Source organism: Oreochromis niloticus, linkage group LG9 (assembly GCF_001858045.2).
Source record: "Oreochromis niloticus isolate F11D_XX linkage group LG9, O_niloticus_UMD_NMBU, whole genome shotgun sequence".
Classification (NCBI taxonomy): domain Eukaryota; kingdom Metazoa; phylum Chordata; class Actinopteri; order Cichliformes; family Cichlidae; genus Oreochromis; species Oreochromis niloticus.
Genome location: NC_031974.2, coordinates 14,405,188 through 14,428,726, shown reverse-complemented (window position 1 = coordinate 14,428,726; position 23,539 = coordinate 14,405,188). Strand labels below are relative to the sequence as shown.

The 23,539-nt window shown below is 40.1% G+C and overlaps 2 protein-coding genes and 1 long non-coding RNA gene across 14 annotated transcripts in view; 2 read left to right on the top strand and 1 right to left on the bottom strand.

Annotated features, from left to right (window-relative positions):
- Positions 1-1,090: 1,090 nt before the first annotated feature.
- On the top strand, positions 1,091-11,071 carry LOC100706793 (poly(U)-binding-splicing factor PUF60). Of its 7 annotated transcripts, none has more exons than XM_005449002.3 (12): positions 1,102-1,193; positions 1,741-1,837; positions 2,051-2,146; positions 4,476-4,565; positions 5,105-5,155; positions 6,346-6,507; positions 6,595-6,687; positions 8,169-8,382; positions 8,468-8,700; positions 9,180-9,294; positions 9,975-10,222; positions 10,325-11,071. In XM_005449002.3, exons 3-12 carry the CDS (start codon positions 2,069-2,071, stop codon positions 10,622-10,624), a joined length of 1,584 nt encoding a protein of 527 aa, XP_005449059.1. In that variant the 5' UTR covers positions 1,102-1,193; positions 1,741-1,837; positions 2,051-2,068; the 3' UTR covers positions 10,625-11,071. The 7 variants fall into 7 exon arrangements, with proteins under 7 accessions (XP_003439190.1, XP_005449058.1, XP_005449063.1 ...); XM_005449003.4 differs by having other exon boundaries at positions 1,112-1,252; XM_003439142.5 differs by lacking the exon at positions 1,741-1,837 and having other exon boundaries at positions 1,091-1,193; positions 8,468-8,658.
- A 620-nt stretch (positions 11,072-11,691) lies between these two features.
- Positions 11,692-12,597, bottom strand: LOC112847776 (uncharacterized). Its single transcript, XR_003221559.1, has 3 exons — positions 12,567-12,597; positions 11,916-12,288; positions 11,692-11,780 (listed from the first exon to the last, which is right to left on the bottom strand). It is a non-coding gene; the product is annotated as an uncharacterized LOC112847776 (long non-coding RNA).
- A 1,447-nt stretch (positions 12,598-14,044) lies between these two features.
- Positions 14,045-23,539, top strand: part of scrib (scribble planar cell polarity protein) — a 78,567-nt gene continuing 69,072 nt past the window's right edge. For 2 of the 6 annotated variants that reach the window (XM_019363042.2, XM_025910149.1), the window contains exon 1: positions 14,046-15,190. In XM_019363042.2, coding sequence (XP_019218587.1) covers positions 15,032-15,190 — 159 coding nt within the window. In that variant the 5' untranslated portion in view covers positions 14,046-15,031. Of the gene's footprint in view, positions 15,191-23,539 lie in introns of all 6 variants that reach the window. The other 4 variants (XM_019363050.2, XM_025910148.1, XM_025910147.1 and 1 more) reach the window with 3 other exon arrangements.

Below are 23,539 nucleotides of genomic sequence, written 5' to 3'. Positions count from 1 at the left end.
CAATATGATTTATTAAGAAAAACAGATTTTTGGTAGTGATGTTTTTAACATTGTTACCATGTTCAATTATGTTACTCTAATTTTAGTACATTTACTGTATATATTATGTACATTATATGTGTATTTTGACAAAAAAGTAATTACAAATGTTTTTAGCTGTTAGGTTGCAAGGTTTTTATTTTTTGTATGTTTTATAGTTAAAGTTTTTATATGAATAGTAAATTTAAGCAAAGATTAGAAAATTAATGCTGAAATTACTGGAAAAAAAAACAAAAGTTGACTAGTGAAAAGTTGGGCGTTGTTTACTATAAATTAAGTCTGATCAAAAATAAATGATCATTTAAACTTTTTAAATTTGTTTTTCCTAAATTCATAAAAGAACATTATAAAACAAAGGGTTTAGATTTCAAACATGTCGATACAGCTAAAATAACAACAAAATACACTGCAAACAGAAAAAAACAAACTAAAGTGGTTGAGCTGCCATGAATATTTCTATATACTACAGAATTTACATGCTTGAAAAGGAGCAGGATGAAGTTTATATTTATCTGATCTTACCTTCCTCAGGGGTGGGGGTTTTTTTTTTTCACAGTTTGAAACCTAAATTGTCCTCCAATTGTAAACTGACCCAAAAACCTGTAACTGAAAGCAGTTACACAGATCTACGGATACATCCCTAATGAAACCTAAAGGTTTACCAGATAGATCATCGGACAGAGAAGCAACTGATGTAACAGTTAGTGTAATAGAAATGCAGGAGTGTATAAGAATAATAAAAAAATAAACTTACAAATTGTGTTTATTGTGTTTAATTTAAGGAGATAGAGAGTTGACCCTTACACAATGAATGCCAGTCCTCTAACCTGGATATACAGGACTGGCAAAATAGTGTTTATTCTCTAGGTTTTCTGGGATCTGGTCATTCTAGTGCTATCTAACAAGAGTAATTGATTAAAAACAACACAATTGGAATGATATGATATATAATATTATGAAGAATGTCACAGAAACTTTAATAAATATACCCTGAAGGTTGCGTGGATAAAAATGCGCATTAACCCCCGCCCCCCAACATCGCGAGAAATAGTGTTCTCGCGATATCTTTCATTGAAAATAGGCAATTCTCGCGAGCGTTGACGTGTGCGGGCCTCTCCGAGAAGGTGTGCTTCATGGCAGTTACGGACACTGCGGTAAATAAATTCCTTGATAAAGAGGCACATTAACAGATTTCAGCTGTAGCGGTCGCTACGTAAGTAAAATGCGATGTATCTTAGTATTTAGGTCCACCGTGTGTTCTTTAAATTTGACGGCGTATCCTTGTGGGGAACGTGCAGATTGATTCACGCGCCATAGCAATGAATGCCTAGCATTAGCTAATATCAGCTAGCAGCAAAGATAACGCTATCTGAATAGAGACCAGGCCTTGCTAATCAACGCGGAGCTTCTTGTACTGATTGTGCCGTTGTAAGGTCATCCATGTGCAACAAAGAGGTTGCAGTTAAGACTTATATATTCCTAAGTTAAAAAGTTCTTAAGGAAAGGTTGAACTTTAGCCCACTTACTACTACTTCACTTAGCTAACGTATACACAACGCGAGGCTAGCGTTCATGCGCATTACCCTGGCTCACTAAAGATCCGATCAAAGACGCCTGCTTATATGTGGAGTTCATTGTAAAATGATGCTAGCGCCCTGCTTTTGTTATTGTTAGTCTGAAGACGTTTTTTATTTCCCCTAGAAATTGTTGACTTGTTAAAGCTTCCCCATCAGTGCTCATCCCCTTGGGGGCTTTTCCGCCTCAGTCTGGTGGACCCAGCGATTAGCGGGTTGCGTAGGTAAGGAGCCCATCCAGTCCCGCCTGCTTTAAAAAAAAAAAAAATCCGGGTGTATGTACTTTAAATGTTGACCTATTTATCGATATCCTATTCATTTTGAGATGATGTAATTTCTCATTGAAATTCAGTGCGAATGAACAGTATGCACGTGCAGGGCTTTATGCTCTTGTTTCTTAGTGTTTTGTTTAAAATGCTCTGTTCTCTGGACTACAGGGTGGTGAAGCTCTGACGATGGAGAATGGACAGGGCACGGGCTCCAAGCTTGGCCTGCCGCCTCTCACCCCAGAGCAGCAGGAGGCACTTCAGAGGGTAAGACATTAAACTATCTGCTTATGATCATGTTATAAACAAGTGTCCGATGTAGGGGTGGGCGCTAGAGCCTCAAAATTAAATCACAATATTTGCAATAGTAGTTCTTATGATGAGAGAAACAAAAGCAGTGTATTTTTCATTCTTCTTTTTCAATGAAGCTGCAGTCACTGATGACACACTTCCTCATTTGAAGCGTGAATCTATTGAAACAAGGTGCCAGCAGCAGCATTATAATGCAACAGTAGTGACACAGCATAAGTCAAATGTAAGCACAAAAGTAGAAAATAAAATAACTGCTGAACTCCATATTTTAACAATAACTAAAGGAACTTAATCGTGTAACTCATCAGGAGCTGCAAAATATTGGCACATAATAAAAGTGAAAAATATTTTCTGTCTGGGGTGTATCTTTGGTCGAGCTTTTTAACTAGCTGTTTAAAGCTATCCTTTTCCGCAATGTAACTGCATCGGTAATTTCCATTTTCTAATTTCCATATTCACAAGGGGTCAAACAGCAGGTAGTGCTGCATGTTTGATTTGTCAGATTGTTACATTGCGAGGTGCACAAGGGGACATAAATGTATGGCATTCATACAGCAATCATATTGCGATATGACACTTTTTTTTCTTTTTTTTTTTAATATTGTGGAAAATTTTAAACCCGTATTATCCCAGATCATATATTATGGAAAAGGCCTAGTCCAATGTTGTTTTTCTTTTTCCACTACTCGCCCCCTGAACCAGATTTACTGCCCCTTTGAATATTTTTACAGGCACAAAGGGAAACAAAACGTCATCTGCAAAGTAATCAATCACTTAAGCTTTGAATTAGTTCATTACACCCCCTAGAGTCATTGCTGCATGGTGCCGTCGCTGCGACAGAGAGATGAGGTCGCTGCTGTCAGCTTGCATCAGAGTTTTATTTTCATCTTGTTCTTAATTCACCACCTTTATCACTTTGTCAAATAAAAGTTAGTGGATGGGAGCAGCAGAAAATACTAGAATTAATTTTTAACTTAAGTTTTTACTACTGTTGTGCTATTATCATTTTTATTGAGGAAAAACACGTCATTCTTGGCCTTAATCTACTAATGTTTAACAGCCTCTTTACTTCTGTAACGTTTCTTTTGATGTGAAACTTGCCATAAACCAGTTATTAAACCAAACCAGTAACTTACGGTTAGCAACAGGTAATGTGCTATTAATTTGAAATTTATTAACACTGGTTATGAAAATTTTAGATTTTTTTTTTTAAATTACCTCAAATGTACCACATTGAGCACAGGGATATGTCTACTTGCAATAATTTTATTTCTTTTATGTCACATATTTATAAAACCCTCCTTTCATAACTTTTAGTAGGGGATTAGAAGCCCCTTTCAGATGTTGAATGCATAACTGTGTGGGCTTCATCTGTCTGTTAACATGACTGAATTCAGACAATCCTACAAACTTTATGGGACAAACCACAATACACCAAAAGACCTGTAATGAATTAGGTTTTAGTTTAATGACTCAAGTCAGGTCCTGTTGGTTCTTAAAGGAATATCAGTCTGCTTCTTTTGGCTAATTTTAAATAAGATATTAATGAAGTTACAGCTGTTGTTCTTCATGGTTAAACATGTGCCAATCTACATGAAATCTGAAGGGACATCAGTTAGGAGCCACTGATTTTGCTGCGGTTTCAAGATCAAGCAGTATGCAGTCAGACTTTAAGTGATACACCTGTTATTGGCTCTCATTTACTAAGGGTTCCTGTAGTGACTTATGGGAAATAGTGGCTGTAATGTAAAGGGGTGTCTGAAAGAGCTACAGATGGCCGATACCAAAGTGTTTAATGTGCTTTTTAACTCTATGCATATTAATATCCAAGGCTGAAAGTAGAAAAAGTAGCTTTTATGGATGGGTGGATGAAACTATCACATCCCCGTATTTAAAATGATTTATCCCCAAATCTGACTAAAATTTGCAAAAAGAAGTTTCTAGAAGTCAAATATGCCAATGACCAATGAAACATCAAGAACAACCAGACTTTCCAGCATTTCAAGTATTAATCTTAACTGCACCATCTACAAATATCTCCCAAAACCTGCAGTTATTCAGCTGTTTCTGATGCATAAACTGCAAATAATTAGTTTATTATATGGGAAATCCTGTTTTGTTTTGGGTTTTTTTTTGTTTTTTCCTCTTTTATAGATGTTTTAAAAATTTAGGATTAAATTAAAGTTTGGATTTTAGCCTAGTTTTTGCATGCCGTGTCACATAGATGAACTGATCTTTTATTCATCTGTGGAATTTACATGTAATTTCTCTTCTGCTCTCCCAGGCTAAGAAGTATGCCATGGAGCAAAGTATTAAGAGTGTGTTGGTGAAGCAGACCATCGCCCATCAGCAGCAACAGCTCACCAACCTCCAGGTGAGATGTGTGAAACTATTTGGTAATCTGCCAAACAAAATCTTTGTTGTGCATGTGTCACCTGTGAGTCTTGACTGTAGACAGAATATCATAGTCTTTTCTCGCACTGGTAATTCAGCCATCTCTACTGTCACAAGTCGGTTTGGGCTTAGCTCTTTGGGAAGTCTTGCCTTTCTTCTACCACGTGCTGTGAAAAAGAACGCATGTGTAGACCTTTTGCCCTTTGCTTTTGCCTCTGTTCTCTTTCAGATGGAGACGATCATCATGAAGGCTTTGGTTATCATGTTAAATGCTTTGCACTTTTAAAGGGAACTTGCTTGTATTTGTTTATTGCTGTGTGGTGAGCTATAATTTAGCTAAAGGAGGTAAATCCTCACTGTATATTGTTTAGAGGGAGGGTCTGATTATAGTGTAAGCCTTACTGCTTTTGTCTATTTAGCAAAGCAATGACCTTTTTAAAAAAAAAGAAAAAAGAAAAGCAAAGCTAAGGGATATCTAACCTACTTTTCAGCACTTTTTTCATCTTTACTGTCTTTCAGATGGCAGCAGTGACAATGGGCTTTGGAGATCCTCTCTCACCTTTACAATCGGTCAATAGATTATTAAATTTTTTTTTTTCTGTGCGCATTCCCAATGGAAAGGACTGTTACCCTTCTTTTACTGTTGCAATAGCAACAGTCCCTGCCTTTTTTCCTAACCAAAGAATGCATATTTTATAAGAAAACTTGGCTTTCTACACTTAACGTACCTGCGACTTTACTGCAATCTCTTCTGAGATGACTGGCTGTTGTTAATCGTCGAAGCGCTTACTTTGCTTTCTTGCGTTGCAGTGGGATAATTCGCTTGTGTATTTTTTATATATTTTTTTTAAGAAGAAGATAGAAAAAAGGCTGTTTAAAATACTTTAAAATAGCTTTTATAGGACTTTATTGGAGGTTTGTAAATGTGAGGTTTGTAAATGTGAGAAAAGTCACGTCTTTTTGAAAAATATGCATTTGCTCGTTTTACAAAACAAAACAAAGCAAAGCTCTTGGCATGGGACAAAAGAGGGATAGCAATCCCTTTAATGGACCAAAATGAGAGAAATTGTGGGACAGGGCTATTTTTTGGCCATCTCAAAGTCAAGCTCTTTTTTTTTTTTTTTTTTTTCTGTTAACCGAACAAGTCATCTTCCCTCGATGTTATACTTTACGAACTTATTTTTGTTGGTGACACAGTGAAAGTTAAGAGAAGCAGTAAAGGCGTCAGTAAAACAGAGCAGCTTTCAGGGATTAATGCGCCCCTCACCTTAGACTTGAGAAGAAAGTTTCAAATGCTTTCATCAAGACTTTGTATGGATTTCGTTTGAACTCCACGATTACTTTTGTTACCTTACTTGCATCCCCGGACTACAGGTCAGTTACTGAAGCCAAAATTTTTGTGAGGGCTGTGCATGTCAATCACATCAATGTGTTTTCCTCCATATGTCTGTTCAGTAGTAACAGAATAGAGGACATACTGTAATCGCCTCTGATGACATCAGTGTTTTTTTTGTTTTGTTTTCTTTTTATAAATGTTAATATTTTTCCCACAAAGTTCTGTCCATTGCAGTATCCCATTATTACCCTATTTACCTGTCCAGACCCCCCTTTACTTGGAATTGGCCTCTAACAATTTTGGGGAAAGCAAGCACAGTAGAAAATACACATATATTCTTTCTGTGTGTGTGTATGTGTGTTTGTTTCTCCTCCTTTCGTTTACTCTCTAATGCTTATTATGTCTTGTTTCCCTTGGTTGGTAGGTGGCAGCTCAGAGGCAGCGCGCTCTAGCGATCATGTGTCGGGTGTATGTGGGCTCCATATACTATGAGCTTGGTGAGGACACCATCAGACAGGCTTTTGCCCCGTTTGGTCCAATCAAGAGTATTGACATGTCTTGGGATTCGGTTACAATGAAACACAAGGTCAGTGTTGAACTTTGACTTGAGACATGGCGTAGATTGCAAAGAAAGTGTGTGCAGGTTATTCTTGACCTTTGTCTGACAATGCAGGGATTTGCCTTTGTGGAGTATGATGTACCAGAGGCTGCTCAGCTGGCCCTGGAGCAGATGAACTCAGTCATGCTGGGAGGACGAAACATTAAGGTATGTTGGTGTGGAGAAAAACATCTCTCAAGTGCTTAAGATCATGTGGACAGAGTTTGAATAGTTGGATACACCTGGGCAGGATTTCTGTCGTAAAAGCTGTTAAGATCCAGTAGCTATACATTTTTCCAGCAGTATCTTTATGAATATTTTAAAACATTAAGAAAGCAAGACAAAAGACTGCTCCTCTTATCGGTACACATGGTTATCCATATCCAGACATTTATTTATTTTAATGCATATATATATATATTGCAGTTAAGCAAAAAAACTTACAGGAAAAAAGGGTGTTTGGCTTTACTGTTAGCTTCCTTCATGAAGAACCAGTCTGGATCGGACCAATGTCTGATTGTATTGTTGCAACCCTAGTAATAAGTGAACAGGTAAAAGTGTATTGAGACTCAACATTTCCATGTGTTTATTTTATTTTTTTCATTCTTTCATAATTTCATAGTTTTTTCCCCAAGCTGTTTTTAGGACTGATGGCCCGCCGGTCGTGTAATACACTGGTGGGAACCCTCCTGGTATTTAGATTACTTCCTGCCATTAGGAATATGAAGTCCTGATATGCAAAATTGCTTAAATGTATAATCTCAGTCATTTTATTTAAGTGAAGACACTAATTTGTGATTGTGCTTGTGTTTCTGTTAATTTTCAGGTGCGTGTTGTATGAATGAAGGTGCGTTTGTAGTTTTGTTTGTTTGTTTTTTTTGTGTGAGTGCACAAGTGTGTGTTGGCCTTCCATGATGCCATCAAGGCTTGTATTAGTGACCAAGTGACCAGTGGGATGCCTGGCAGCAAATAACATCGCTCTGTGCCCATGGACTGCTGATGATGGGTTGCGTCTGGTTGGTGTTACTTGGCCGCCCCATCTGTAGTACAGATCCTAGTCTCCCTCAGATGCTCGTCTTACTCGGGGAGCTCAGTTCTTTTGCAAAGGAGAGGATGTAACGAGTCTGTGCAGCGCTAGCACCAAATATTCAATGCGTTCCTTTAGCCACCAGCTCAGACTGCAGAAATTTTGTGTTTTTAATATAAAGTGTAGTTTTTCTTTGATAGTATTACAGCTATTTACAGGACCGGTTTTGTATTTGTATTGTAAATGAGTTGATATTTGACACCCTTATAGTCAGGTTCCTTTTAATTATTGATCCTCAGCTAGTACATGTCTTTTTTTAATATCTGGCTTTAAGAGAGAGAGAGAGAGAGAGACAGTTCTTAAAATTTTTTATTTTGTTATTCTTTTGTCTAATGATTAATGTAATCAGTATTTTATCATTGAAATTTTCTCCTGTTGGGAAAATGCCCTAGTGTTTTGTAATTTAAAAAACACTTATTAGAGGAGACGAGTGGCTTTGGCTGAGCATGGTGGCTGGTGAAAGTAAGCCTTTCAGGGACATAGAGCTTTGTGGTAGGTGCGTTCTGAGTTGATGCAGTAAAGGCTTTACTCAGTAGCCCTGGTGGTTTGATCTGTGCTATAGGTTGGGCGGCCAAGTAACATCGGTCAGGCGCAACCCATCATCGACCAGCTGGCAGAAGAGGCGCGTGCTTATAACAGGATCTACGTGGCATCCGTCCACCCTGATCTGTCGGATGACGACATCAAGAGTGTGTTTGAGGCCTTTGGAAGGATCAAGTCATGCACGTTAGCCAGAGACCCCACCACAGGGCGACACAGAGGCTTTGGCTTCATTGGTGAGCTTGGGGGGGGCTCGCTATCTCTCGTACTTTTGTGTTGCTATAAATCTGCTAATAACTGCGGTTTTTATTTCCTTTACAGAGTATGAAAAGCCTCAGTCAGCCCTGGACGCCGTGTCTTCTATGAACCTGTTTGACCTGGGTGGTCAGTACCTGCGGGTGGGCAAAGCAGTAACGCCTCCCATGCCCTTACTGACCCCCACGACCCCAGGTGGTTTGCCACCTGCTGCAGCTGTGGCTGCAGCGGCAGCCACTGCTAAAATAACAGCCCAGGCAAGTATGAATCCCTTCCAAAGGGATTTAATGGCCTTCCAGGTAAATATGACACAGAACTAGCTAGCTATGACATCAGTACAGATAACATGAGCATTTATACTTAGAGAAGGCCACTTTGTTGTCAGTTTACTATTGGTATTATTAAAAATTAAAAATGTAACCTTATTTTAATACAGTTTGACGTCTTCAAAACTCAAACAGAACCTATAAACACGGTGAAATACTCATTTGTTTTTATATGCTGTATATATGTTAACTTGAGTGGTGAAAATTCCTCACCTTTACTGATTAGCACAGCTCTTCCTTGTATAATGTCATAATTTTAAAAGTTTAGCATCACTGCTTAGATATTTTTGACTTGCTAAGAATACTTTATTACTTTGTAACCTCGATTCTCATTGAAGAGAGGCAATGTTGAGTTGATTGTTTGCCATGTTGTGTGATTGTTGACTGTGCTGCCTTGTGTTGTGTTCTGTGTGTTTCCTTTGCCTAATGTCTTCGGCCCCCCCTCTCTTAAGGAGGCTGTAGCTGGCGCGTCAGTCTTAGGAGCGTTAACTGCACCTCAACTTCTCAGTCAGCAAATGGGAATACCTCAGGCTGTTATGGCTGCCCAGGCACCAGGGGTCATCACAGGTATGCACCAAGACATGAGCAAGTCCTTTTTTTGTCCTAAAGAAAGGGTTTTAATTTAACTTAGTTGTGCTGTTAACAACATACAGATTTAAAGACGGTGAACACACTGTCAGTTTGAACACTTTTAACTGTACGGCATCTGGAAAATGAGAAAATCAGAAGTGGGTGTAAACTTGCTTTCCTGTGTGAGTTAGCTTAGTGACTTCATGTCTCACCTACACTTAAACTTCAAGTGGCCCAGTGGCATCAGCCTTGTTTATTTGTGCCTTTGTAATATTTTTAATCATGACAGTGAGCTCTGAGCTTTTCTGCACAAAATATTTTAAAACAGAAGGATGAAAGGGTGAAACGGCTATAATAATTAATAGTATTTTTTTTTTTTTTTTTTTTTTCAGATGATCTAATAAATTTGATAATACAAATAAGACCATAATTTGCAGATGATGGATTTTGTAGTAGAAATTTCAATAAATGAGCCACGTTTTCATTAATCACATTCAATTAGTCTGGTACCTCTACCCTGGTGACTTGGTACCGTTTGTAATGTTTTGTTTTGGAGTTTTTTTGGCACATCAGTAAAGGAGTTGACGTAATAGATGATGGGATTGTCTTATCCAGGACTAATAGTTGTACTGTGGACCTGCCCAGTGTCACTGACTGTGTCTGCCTTCCCTGAAAAGGTGTGACTCCAGTGCGTCCTACCATACCAATGGTTCCCCAGGTCGGTCTTGTGAACCCCGTGCTCGCGTCACCACCAGTGCTGTCTAATCAGGCTGGTGGCTCCAACCAACAAGAGAAGAAAGAGGAGAAAGAAGAGACGCTTCAGGATGGTACAGGACAGGAGATGCTGAGTGATCAGGAGCACATGAGCATCTCAGGCAGCAGTGCGAGACACATGGTGATGCAGAAACTGCTTCGAAAATCAGAGGTGATTTTTTTTATTTATTTATTTATTTTTTAATCTAGGAACACTTATTTACTTCTTTATCATCACTTGTGTTTACTTTATTCCTGTCCTTCCACTCTGCAGTCCACAGTGATGGTTCTTCGAAATATGGTTGGACCAGAGGACATTGATGATGACCTGGAGGGCGAGGTGACGGAAGAGTGCGGGAAGTTCGGCTCCGTGAACAGAGTCATCATATACCAGGAAAAGCAAGGAGAAGAGGAGGATGCAGATATCATTGTCAAAATCTTTGTAGAGTTTTCCATGGCCTCTGAGATGAACAAAGCTATCCAGGCACTCAACGACCGCTGGTTCGGGGGTCGCAAAGTTGTCGCCGAAGTGTATGACCAAGACCGTTTCAACAGCAGTGACCTCTCTGCGTAAAGTGTCGGAAATGGCTCACCAGCACCCATCTCCCATAACTGTCGCCCCAAACCCATCTCAGCCACAGTCACTGCAGCTAAAGATGCGGGCCTCTGAAACCTATTATGTTCTCCTCTTTGTTTTTGTTTTTTTGTTTTGTTTTTTTTAAATTGCTGTTGATATTAATGTTAAAAGCTCCATTTGGGAGATTCATTAAGATATTTCTGTGTCAGATTTTTTTTTTTTCTTTCTTTTTTTTTCTTTCTTTTTTTTGTTTTGCTTTGTGATCTGTGAAGACTCCCTTTTGGTGCAACTTTTGAATTTTTGTAATCCAATCTGGTAAAAGTTAAACAAAAAAATTAGGTTTTTTTTCTTGCTTTTAGCCCCTTTTATTTTCTTTCATGAAATTGCCGAACATGTAAAACACTTTTTCTTTGTACAATAAAGGTTATTGTTTGTCCACAAAAAGTGTGGCGTTTATAATCTTATAGCAGAGTAACTCTTCAATTTATTTTGATGTATGAATAATTTCTCATTTAGTTGCTCATTAAAGCCTTTAAGTACAAAAAGGCAGCTACAACTGCTGGCCTGAATGAAGCAAGATTAATAAGTAACATTGTGTCAGCGAAGTCAAGTTCAAAGCTGGAAGGTGGCTTTGTTTTCAAGGACTCGATCACTATGGTAACCCATGCTGAGCATATAACCTGATTCAGTGTAGGTTATGTTCAGATTTGGGTCTAAAATTTGATTCAAATGGCACATTTACATTAATTTTATTTACATTACACTTTCTTTAGTATAAAGAAGGAAACTAAAAACATTCACCTGGACCATAGTCAGGCCTACATCAGTGCAAAGCCATAAAACCATGTGCTGAGATTTTGCAAGTAAGCAAAAACTTTATTTAAAATTTTAAGATTCAAAAACCTTTTCTCGATCTAGATATACTTTTAACTCTCCTAGACTTTTTCACTTGTGTAGTGAGACTGGCATTTATGCAAAAGGAATAACATTATATATTTATTCATTTATTATTTATTTAAACTGGAGTAGTTAGTGATTTTGTGCAATTTTCTCCCATTGAAAAACCATCCAGTGAGCTGAACTGAATGCTTTGGCAGGCTGGTTGTGGCCCCTGGTGGCATCATGGGCCTACAGTAGTGGTTGGTTTTCAGACCTGAAACAGGATCAGAGAATAGTACAATCTTTTTGGTGTTTTCAGGAAATGGTGTGTGATTTTACATGATGCCATGGTTAAATTGTTTGGGGATAGAAATTAGACTTGTTGGTTGTAAAATTGTGCAATATTAACCTTTTATTGCACAGAATTGCCCTCAGGCAGCCCCATGTCCAGTAAACGTTTCATGAATGAGGGAGTGGAAGTCACTGCTAGGCATCAATTTAAGGTTGGGCTTCCTTTTCTAACACGTAGTTTCAAGAGCACATGATGGAAAAAGGAAGCAAGATTATTAGCTTTAGAAATCTTGTGTATTAAGGTGTGAAGAAGTCTTTCATTATGACAGCGACGATAAGTGGTTTGGACAAAAGGTTTTGAGCAAGAAGTGGAAAAAAAGCAGGTCTTTAAAGATTACTTCTTTGGTTGTTATTGAACCTGTACATATCTACTCTTTTTCTTCTTCTTTCAGCTGTTTCCTTTAGAGTCACCACAGCAGGTATCGTCAGTTCTGCGATATGTACAGGACAAACACAGGATCAAAATATCATCTAGTTGTACTGTGTGCAACTAGAAAGAATGAATAATAAAATAAAATAAAACAAAGCTGTAACAATATGACATAAAATAAATATGAGGTATCAAAGTATAAGTATGAATTACACAAGATATACTAAAGCCTATATTTTACTTTCAACGCTGACCATGACATTTTATTTCAAACGTTTTGTGATTTGGTTGCTTTTCATCATACCTAAAGAATAGAAGTGTTTATGGTTCAGTTAGTACCTTCAGTTAGATCTGCAGATCTCAGGGGTTCCTCAGGGATCAGCTCTTGGTCCTGTACTCTTTAACCTTTACATGCTTTGCATGGTGCTATCTGAAAGAATCATAATATATTATTTTTATGCTGATGATACACTGTTGTATTTATCATTTTCCTTTAATTATCTAACTTTTGTTCACAATCTAATGAGCTGCTTTGTTTACATTATTCCTGGATGTCTCGAAACTTCTTACAACTGAACAGAGACACAGAAACACAGAAATACTTGTTAGTCCAGAAAGTCACAGACTGACATTTTGCTCATCTTTATTATCCGTTTCTCTGAAATACACTGAGCAATTCAGAAACATTGGCATCATTTGGGACAGTGATCTCAGCTTTGACAGTTATATTAATATTTAAATTAATGGCTTTAACTTGAAAAAAAAAAATCAAAACTTAACTCTAACTCTAAAACTCTTATCTCTAACTGACTGCGAGAAACTTTTTAATTTGGAGGATTATCCAAATCATCAGTAGGATGACTTGAACTCGTTCGGGATGCAGCAGCCACAGTCCTTACACCAACATGGAAAAGTTACCATCCAGTTAAAAGATCTGCACTTGATGACCTGACAGGTCTAGTAGGGTTATAGACACTGAGCAAGTCATAGACGATAGGTCCACCCATCCATTTTCTTCCACTTATCCAGTTCAGGGTCACAGGGAGACAGCACTGCAGCCTATCCCAGCTGCCATGGGGCAGGGTATACCCTGGACAGGTGGCCAGTCCATCACAGGGCTAACACAGAGAGACAGGCAAATATTCGCACATTCACACCTACAGCCAATTTAGAGCTGGCAGTTAACCTAACCCCACTAACCGGATGTCTTTGGGGTGTGGGAGGAAGCCGGAGTACCCTGAGAGAACCCACACAGACGGATATTTGACAGTATTATCTGTTTGATCCCAGTTCAACACAAAATTACCTTTAAAATCATTCTACTAGCTCATTAAGCACTCAGCACTCCTGTTTACTGGAACAAGCTGCATGCTGACCTGATCTCTGCATATATTTAAACACAGACTCAAAACCTTTTTACTGTAAAAGCTCTACATTTAACTCTCTTTGTGTGTGTGTGTGTGTGTGTGTGTGTGTTTTAACTTATATTTTACTTCTTTGTAAAATTTATTTTGATGTTTTTAGTCTATGTACAAAGAAATGTGCTATATCCATAAAACTGCCATATACATATGCTTTATGTATAAAAATCTGAGGCATACAAGGATTCTTGCAGATATATGCATTATTGCAGTTTAAAAAAACTGAAGCCTAAGTTAAATATTAAAAAGCCTATAAGCATTATGAGCATTTTGACCATTATGACCATTAGATGAAAATAAAAATAAAAATAAATACTAGCATTCAATGTTTGAAAAGCTTTTCTCCTTAACCTTGCTGAGAAATACCGCTGGGTGGCGTAATAAAGCAAGTCGTGGCCTCCGTTACAGAGGCGCAAAGCGGCGATACTCCAGCTCAACCGAGCCCAGCCCCCCACACGGCAAACCGGCCTGCCTCGGTGCAACAGGGGAGGTAAGCGCGGCTGCGCCCGGAGCTCCAGCACTTGCTACTGGCATTTTCATGCACGTCGGACTAAAAGAAAACTAACTGGGAAGTTTATTTGGATAATTTTGAGATGCTGCTAATATACCCCAAAGGCCGGCGTTTTCCATAGGTTTTATTATATCAGTATTAGCTAACGGCAGCTAGGCACAAAGACGTGCAGTCATCTACTAGCCGATGTTGGCTAACTAACTAGCTTGAGGACATCCTACTATCATACTCGGGTTAATCTCTGCTGACTCGCTCTCTGTGCTGCGTTAGCTGTTTCGTTGTAGCCGTTTTATCTGTACCACAAGTCAAGTGGCTGTGTGTGCTTTCTGCAGTCGCCACTCATGAGTGCGACACTTGGAGCAGCGTTTCTGCGTAGCGGGCTTGTTTCGTGGTGCATGTTTTCCAGCTAGCCGCGGCAGAGCTCGGGACTGATTCTGGGGATGTGGTGGCAGTAGAAAAACAAGCTAACGATACTCTCGTCAGTACGAAGAAGTGAGACCAAGAAGTGAGGAAACACTTGATCCGAGTGGGAGTTCTCGTTTTCTCTTTTTCGTTCATTCTTTCTTTTTTCCTTGTTGTTTACGTTGGTCGTGATCCCGGGCTGGATGACGCTGACGCGGACCTGACAATCACTGGACACGGCTGAACTGAAACGGGGAATATTGCTAACAGATCGAAAGGATTATTTTGTGTCCCTTAAGTGGATTTCGGCCTCTTGTTAAGGATCTTCGTGTGAGCACAGCAAGTGTTTGACCCTCCAGCAAAAATACCCTCTCTCCTAGAGCGACCTTTCCCCCCACAGCTTCACCCTCCGATGCGGAGATTGCAGTAGCACCGGCAACCAGACCCCCCCTCCCCTCCGGCGGCCGGACATGCTGAAGTGTATCCCCCTGTGGCGCTGCAACCGCCACGTCGAGTCGGTGGACAAGCGGCATTGCAACTTGCAGACGGTTCCTGATGAAATATTTCGATACAGCCGCAGTTTGGAGGAGCTTCTCCTTGATGCCAACCAACTCAAAGAGCTACCAAAGGTATGCAGAGAATTTAAAACACCCATATACCAATACCCAGAGGTGAGTCAGTACATATCACTGCGCCAAATCCACATTTGCTTCAAGTTGAGAATCACTCACCTGTTGTAGAGAAAAAGGTGACATAACCAATAAAGCATTTTGCATAGTGTCAGCTGCTCAGGTACTTCCTCCTTATCAGTGCTACCTCATTCCTTGCTTGGAAATGAGTTGCAGTGTTGTAACAACACATTCATTACAAAGTTGTGCTGCACATATGTTAGTGGATAGTGGGGCCAGTAATCAGTCCTTCTACAGTAAAAGCCATGAATCGGTGTTACCTTATTTGTAACGAATTTCTCCTGGCTTTTCTATTTTTTTTAAGTATACAAGTGAATGAAATTCCAATTAAAAAAAAAAAAAAAAAAAAAAAAGCAATCCAGTATCATTTATGTGTGTTTTCTAGAACAGTGGAGCGCTGATAATCCAGAGTTAAAAAACAAAAGAGGGAACGAGTAGAGTATGGTGTAAATACTAGGGTGTTATTGTCTGTTAAGAAGAGTATGGAGGGTAGATGGACTAGCTCGGATCAAAACAGCTGGCACACACAGTGTTGCCTGTAGCATTGGCCAGTTGGATTGGATGCAGCCTCTTGAAGGCATGCGTGGAATGACTTGCAAAGCCATCCCCACCCACACTCCCACGATTTGAAATATGACAAAAGTTCTCTTTGCACTGCTCAGTTTATTTTAAGGGGAGCAGGACTCCTGTCGGTATGATTTCTTCAAACATGTGGAACAAAACACATGCTTCTTGCCTCTCAAGTGTTTAGTTGAAAACATTGTTCATTGGTAAGACCAGTGATTATCGTGATTGTGATGTTACTGGGAGTATGTATGAACAGACATTGTCTGTCTCTGTTTCACAACTTTTCATATTCACTGATGAAGATTGTTAACAACTCAAGGTCAATAGAGGCTGAAGTGGTGGTGCTGGACTAGCTGGGAATCAAAACACAATAGAGCTTTTTGTTATTTTCTCAGAGCAGTAGATACACATTCATTGCAGGAGTCACTGTTGACCATTTACAGTCTTTTGGTAAATAAAACTGATATTCAAGACAAGAAAAAGGGGACACCCATTACCATATTTCCATATAGAGTAGCTTTGCATGATTGAAAGTTTAAAATAATCCACATTTATCTTACACTGTGCATTGGTGCAGCCTATGAGATTGTAACCATTTGAAATAAGCCGCTTTAGTTCCCTTTACTGTCCAGTCAGAGCCAGCTTTTTGTGATTGGCTGTCTCTTGCAAACAGAGAGACAGCCTATGACTGTTTCACTGTAATCAGTCATCAAAGATCCAAGTTAAACTTTACATAAATAAGATTAAAAAAAAAACACCCCACCAGAACTACAGGTGTAGAATTACTTGGGCAAGTTTTGTATTTTATTTCCTTTTTTTTTCTCCGTATAAGTAAGATTTCGTTTTTTTAAACTACGCTCTTACTGCCTTAGGAATTAAAATTTTGTAGATTTTCTCTTGTGCATGGAGAAAAAATCAGCTGAACTATCTTCGCCTAGTTTGCCTGATCAGGTTCACTGGCAGACAGAGTGCTTTTCCTCGACTTCGTACCTGACAGACATCCACGGTGTACCTGGTTCCTGTCCTCTGAAACACAGAGTGACAGATACACCGAAATACTCCGGTACAGACGGCTAACCGACTGAGCCTGTCTGCGTGGCGCTGGCTTCAATCGAGAGACATAAATGTGTGGTGACAGAATGTCTCCTGTGGTCACGGTAAATGCGTAGCGTGCAGACACGAAGCATCTGGGTGCTCTGTGGTCCTCAGAATCAGCGGGGCTTCAGCGAGGAAGCGGCGCGAGGGGGTCAGGTCAATACAGGGTTGGAAACAAGGACACTGACTGTATGATGAATGGCATTGCCACTATGAGCTCACAGCTGAGTGCCTCTGTGCAGTTCTGTGCTCCTGCCCTGTCACTATGTATTCAAGTCAGAGATGACTCTGTGGACCTACTAGTCAGTCTTCAGCTATTTTTAGACTCAGTCTCACATCCTAGTTGTTTGTTTTTTTTCTTCTTTTGCTCATCAGTTCATCATGTGCGTCTGTGATCGAGCCAGCCTTTCATATGACAAACAGCCTGGACTGTTTGGCCTGCTTTTTTCCTGCACCACCATGTACAACATATGCCATAGATGGAGAATAATCGGCTCAGAGGGTGACACCTCTGCAAACTGTCACTTCTTTTAAATTAGCAAAGACGTGCTGTCCAGGTGTGTGTGTGTATGTGATCGGTAACGTATTGAAAAAGATTCAAGCACCCTATCACATACTATAGATGCTGAAATGCAGTTAACTGCTTTTAAATTGGTAGTGAAGAATAAAGCAGTCAAGATGTAGCAGTAATTAGTGTCATGCTGGGTGTGCATGGGTCTGGATGCTGTTGGTAGGGGTTTAACGGCGTGAACAGATGGGAGATTTGCACGCCCCATCCTGACAGTTTCTTAAGTTTGCTATGACTCGGCCTCCACCGCACTGCTTGCTGTTATCTCTGGTGACGATGTCTCCCATTTCCTACATCAATAGCATCTTATCTGGGCACTGATTATTTTACGTAGAACAGTAATAGCATTAAGTTTGACTTGTGCGTGTGTGGACTGGGTTTAGAGAGCCTTTTAAGTCAGCCACTGGATGGGAATTCCCCACATGTCCATACATCCTTAGTTGTTAATACCACTCTCTTTCTCATGACAGGGAGTCCTTAATCATGCATTTGTTTTGCTGCTGGGCTCCTTATTGTGTAAATTACCATGTAGTTTGACTGTCAGGGTTTTTCTGCCTTAAGTCGGGCCTTTGGTGGGTGACTACACATGTAAGCTGGATTTGTCTGCAAAAAACCTCTAGGAAAACCCCGAGTATAAAAGGCCCAATTCTCCTGAATCCAAAGCAATGCTAGAAAAATCATTGATCTTAATTAAAGTTTAATAAAAGTCATAAATTGTAAAATGAAGCGTAGCAGTCTCTCTACTTTCAGCTCTGTATTCTCAGCAAGGATGTTTGCTGTCTGAATTTCGTTTTAGCCGCTTTGACAAACTAGCCTAGGCTGGAATATCATATGGAGGAAGAGGGAATAATCTTTTTAGCCACTCTCAAGTCCCATGACAGGTTACAAAGAAGTCCATTCACCCATCTGATTTCCTCCCATATCCAATGTCATAGCTCTTCATGTTTCCTGTGTGCTCTGTGTTGGCTTTCACCAGGCTTACACTAAATCTGCAAGCATATCATGATTCGAATGATCAATTTTAAGAGTGTCTGTGTGTGTGTGTGTGTGTGTGTGTCACACCTGCCAAAATCAAACAGCAGGTTGTTGCTGTTTGCAGCTTTTTAATATATGCACTTGCTCTTGCTTTTCTATTGTTGAACTATCCTAACTGGGTGTGCCCCCGTTAGACTTTGCCAAACTGGTTTTATGCATGTCACTGCCGGTGTTGTTGCCTAATAGGGCCTTCCAGGTACAACTGAAGGTAAATGTTACAATAATTTATATGGTTTGCTGCCTGAACACTGCTCAAAACCAGTTGTGACAAATATGTTATTAAATAAGTGCATTATTTAGTTGCCTGTCATTGCTGTGAATGCACTGCTTTCTTGTTTGTCCTTGACTGAATAAACTTGTAAGGTTTTATCTTAACTTGGTAAAGTTATGAGTGCAGATATTTAGTTTTGAATGGAGGCAGGATGTAAACATGCTTGTTAAATAGGAAGGGTGACGTTGTAGTCTTTTAAATCCTCAGCTGTCACCCTCTCTGTATGTGCTGACAGATCTGTGGCTAAAGGGCAGATTAGGGCTTCACCCAGCCATGAAAAAGCCCCACAGCGCAACAGTTGTGACCCCTGCATGCAGGCCGGCGCGCCTCGACGCACACTTCCTGTGGGATCTGCATCTTTGCCACTTTGCGAATGTAAAATGCATTGATAAACATCTTGAGCGCCATTCTCCTGACTCCCTTGTGTCCATTCGGCCTTTGGTCAAATGAAACCCTATTCACTTAACCCTGACCGAATGTGAATCAGTTTACATGAAGTTAAATAGACAAGTGTATCTTATGGAAAAGCGGTTGTACCCATCTTCTGTGTAATCCCTAATAAAAGTATAAGAGAACATCACCCTGACTGGAATTTATAGTCTGAAGTGGGATGCTCACTAAGTTTTAGTGTCATAATCTAGGACGTGTATATTTCACCCTGTGTCCTCTTGAGTTATGCATTCTGTCTCGCCTCCCCGAGTTTCCAGTTAACTTTACAGTGGAGTCCTGGTTTGTCTCTCCCCTGCGACTAGCTGAAGTAGGCTAGGGCCAAAGATAAATTGCACCTGCCGGCGGCCTCTCTGCGGTAAAACGACATCTGGTTCTTCTGCTTTTCCTGCTGTTCATAACATAGGGTAAAGCCAGCGGTGCTGTTGTCCACACAGTGTAATTATGTCCACATCTTAAGACAAACAGTAATACCACCTCTTTGTGAAATTGACCCACCCCACTGTAGTTGTGAAAAAGCAGAAATAATATTTTGCAATCACTGTTATCATCATCATCATGATCACCACCCCGCTTAAAATTGAAAACACATCCAGAGCTGGTGAGACTATGAAGAAAGAGCAATGTGAGAGGTCGGTTTCTTTTTGATGCACAAGCTCATTCAGCAGGTTTCTTTGTCTGAGCTGATGACCAGCTGGTCTCACATCCTGCCTGCCCCTCCCCCTCAATCTAGTGGGACAGAGGGGTAATGGGAGGTGTATGTCTGAGCGAGAGAGTGAGTATATAGTGGTGATTGGAGGGGGTTATTCCGGAGATGGATTAACAGGAGTAGGGGGGTTTGGCACCTCCACAAGAGGAAGTGTTCTGTGAGTTGAGCTGAGCTCCACTCATCCTCACTCCTCTGGGGGTCTGGTGGGGTCATTCATCAGTCCATGACGTGCAGTGTCAGGTGGGAAAGAAGAAGTCTGCGAAGTGGTCACAGATCCCAGATCTGCATTACACAGCTACAGGTGTGCAGTCTCCTTCCCGCCCCCATTTCATTTTAAAGCCCAGTATCAGAAAAATCTTAAAAAGGGATGGTAAAGTAATTTTTGTTTGTTTGCAGTCATGATCAGGGTGTATTATGCACCAATCTTATAAGTAAAATACATTCAGATTAAAATATAATATTGGTTATATAATTAACAGAGTTGTTTTTCATAGCTAAACCAGTTTTGTTTTCTTACCCTATACCTGTCCAAATCAGATTATGTGTTTTCAATTAATAGTGGCGTTAGGCTAATTTTATTCATACATCATATTTTAAAAAGCCGCTCTCGCCTCCAAATAAAGGGCAAGAGGGCAAAGCCGCTCTTGCCCTTTATAAAAGTGGAACTGAGACAGAAGGAACACGGAAAAAACCCTGTGAAAAAATTGTGCCGAGAAACACGAAACATTAGATTTGAGGTTGTGAGGATTCCTCGAGCCGCCATGAGACTGTTTGGCATTTTAAGACCTTCTTTCTGGGAAGTAGCAGCATTTAACTATGTAAAGGGAATTTGAGTGCAACACGTTGCTTCTGTAAGGCATGCATAAACACACATCTGACTCGGTGCATGTTACGGCTGCTCGATTATGGCAAAAATCCCAATGAGAATTTTTTTTTTTTTTTTTATATGATTACTTAGACTCATTAATGGTGGATTAATGAGTGAAACTTAATTTAAAAAAAAATCCCAAACAAATGGTAACTGAACTGGGAGGGACAGTATTTGGAAGAAGTGTGCCTAAAGACAAAAGAGCACCATCATAGTGAAACAGGTTGTAGTGTGAGAAGTGTTTCATCTTGTTCATTATGGGTTTTTTTTTTACTTATGAAGAGAAGGCAAAATGGTAACTGAAATTAACATTTGAAGTACACAGCCTAGTTATATATCTAAATGGGTACTTTCCAAGTACATGTGGACCAACAGCCCACATGTACTTGGGAAGTTTTTATACCCCTGACATATTGCTCTGTGTCAAGAGAGATTATATCTTTTTTGACCTGAGATGAGTGTTTCATCTCAGGTTATTTCTCAGAATACAATGCTGAACATTTTCTGAATCCAGCAGCTGAAATGCTTGACTTGTGAGTTGCTCTTCAAATTTAGCAATTACTAATGGATGATAATTGATCATCTGGATGAGTATTGCTTGCAAGTCACCTTGATATGGAGAATAAACACAATCTACAACTTGTAGCCTCGTTATAATATGATCCGAGTCTGATCCTGTGTGTTTAAATTGACTTTGAGTGCAGTAGCACATTGCTCATCAAACGATCCTGTGTCTTCAATGTGATTCGAAATAGATGCTCGTCTGTGTGTTGCTGTCTCACACCACTCTCCCGTGCACTCCGGCCTCTGCCTCAAAGGTAAACACAGAGGCAAAGCTCTGGTGAATAATTGATGGCTGTGGTGGCGGTGGCAGCTGTTTGCAGTAGGGGAGAGTCTGTAGCTGCTGGTGCACTGAGATAGGAAGGATACCTGGTGTTGGCTACAGACAGACATGATGTAAGGTGACACCATTTTTTTTTGTCCCTCTGTATTTATGTGTTTATGTTATCCTGTAAACAGTCGGTTTAGAAAGATCAGAAAGGCATAGGGCTACTTGTCTCTAGCAATGATGTTTATTCTGCGTGAGTAAACTGTCTATGACATTTGCACATCTTCAACAGGTTATGTTTAGGCTACAGACTCCAAACGGAGGAGGAAAATCACTGCTGTCAATGAGCATATGAAGTTTGGAGCGTTTCAATTCAGCTGTGACATTTCTTCATGAAAGGATGCTGTTTCTGAACTTTCTGATCGTACAGAAGCTCAGGGGCAGCACTCCCAGTCACACAAGTGGCCCTTTGAGGCTAATCTGTCAGGGTGTCGATGTCCCCGTGGGAGGAATAGGTCATCCAGGATGGCATTAAAACCAACCACAAACAAACGCTGCCCTTTATCTGTAGGCCACACACAATCACTGAAGGCCTATCACTCTGAAAAGTGATAGGCCTCACATCCTCTGCCCAGTGTACTGTGTGTACCAGTGGTTTGTGAATGGATTGCCGCCCTTTATCGTAAGCCTCCTTATCTCAGTCTAATTTAGTTTTAATAGTTGAAGAAACCTGGCAGATTTGCATAAAAATTGTAGTTATGATGCATGCAGAATTAGGCTCAGGCATGAGTGATATCTGTGGTGACAATATGATGAGTAGATACATTTTGTAATCTTATGGAGCAGCCTAGCTCAGTTCACCTGACCTCGAGTCATTTATAAGAGAAGTTCATTGTTATCAGTGCAGGTTAATTTCCTCAGTCATCTTACCCGCTCCACTCCCAGGTTAAACCAGGTTAAGTTCAATAATGCAGATTATTTACAGCCACGGTGTGAATGAGGGGAAGAGAAAGAGCTTGAACTGTGTGGATTTATTCCCTAACATAACTGAGCCGTTATCAGACTGATGGAGCCATTTATACCCGCCGTTAAGGAGCAAGAAACTGTTGCAGTGTTCTCCTAAACAATAGATGTCGCCACTCAGACAGCATCATGGAATAAGTGTTGATAAGGAGGAGAAGAAATCAAAATTGAAAGCCAAGACTTTATCAAGTGTGTTTTGGTTTTTTTGCAAAGGTTTTTCCACAAACTCACGTTTTCAAACATTTGGAACATCTCTGTGAGCTTCTGTGCAACATTATTGTTAAAAATGCGGTTGAAAACTGGGACGATCGTACACTAGTATCTTTGACCCAACCACGATGGCCACTCGCAAAGCACCAGGTTACAAAACTCAAGAGTGACATGACTGGCCGGTGTCACAGGATGTGATGTGAAAATCATCATCAGACACAATCGATGCGTTGAGCATAAAAGCACCTCAAGTTCAGGCCGGTCAGATCTGTTCACGCCTGTGTTTTTTCTTGTTGATTCCTTTTTGTTGGGAGCGTCTCTGTGAGCAGGAAGTGGGATTAATTAAGTTAGCTGTGGAATGCACTGTTTTTGTGTGACCATCTTGAATCTGGACCTTGTTTTTTAGAGCATTTAGAAAACGCACCGTTTTAGAAAAATTGGGTTATGTTTTAATGCTGTTTGCTCCAGTGCTCCTCCAAGCACGGCATTGTTTCTGTTTGTTTCCTGCCCCTGCTCCTCCCGCTCTCGCTCTCTTTCTGTCTTCCATATACATGCTCAGATGCTCACAGTGCATAACTGATGGTGTTTCTGATAAAGGATGTTAAGCACCTTGTTTCTTTGTAATCCTAAACGATGTAGCATGAACCATGAAGGAATGTTAAGCTTG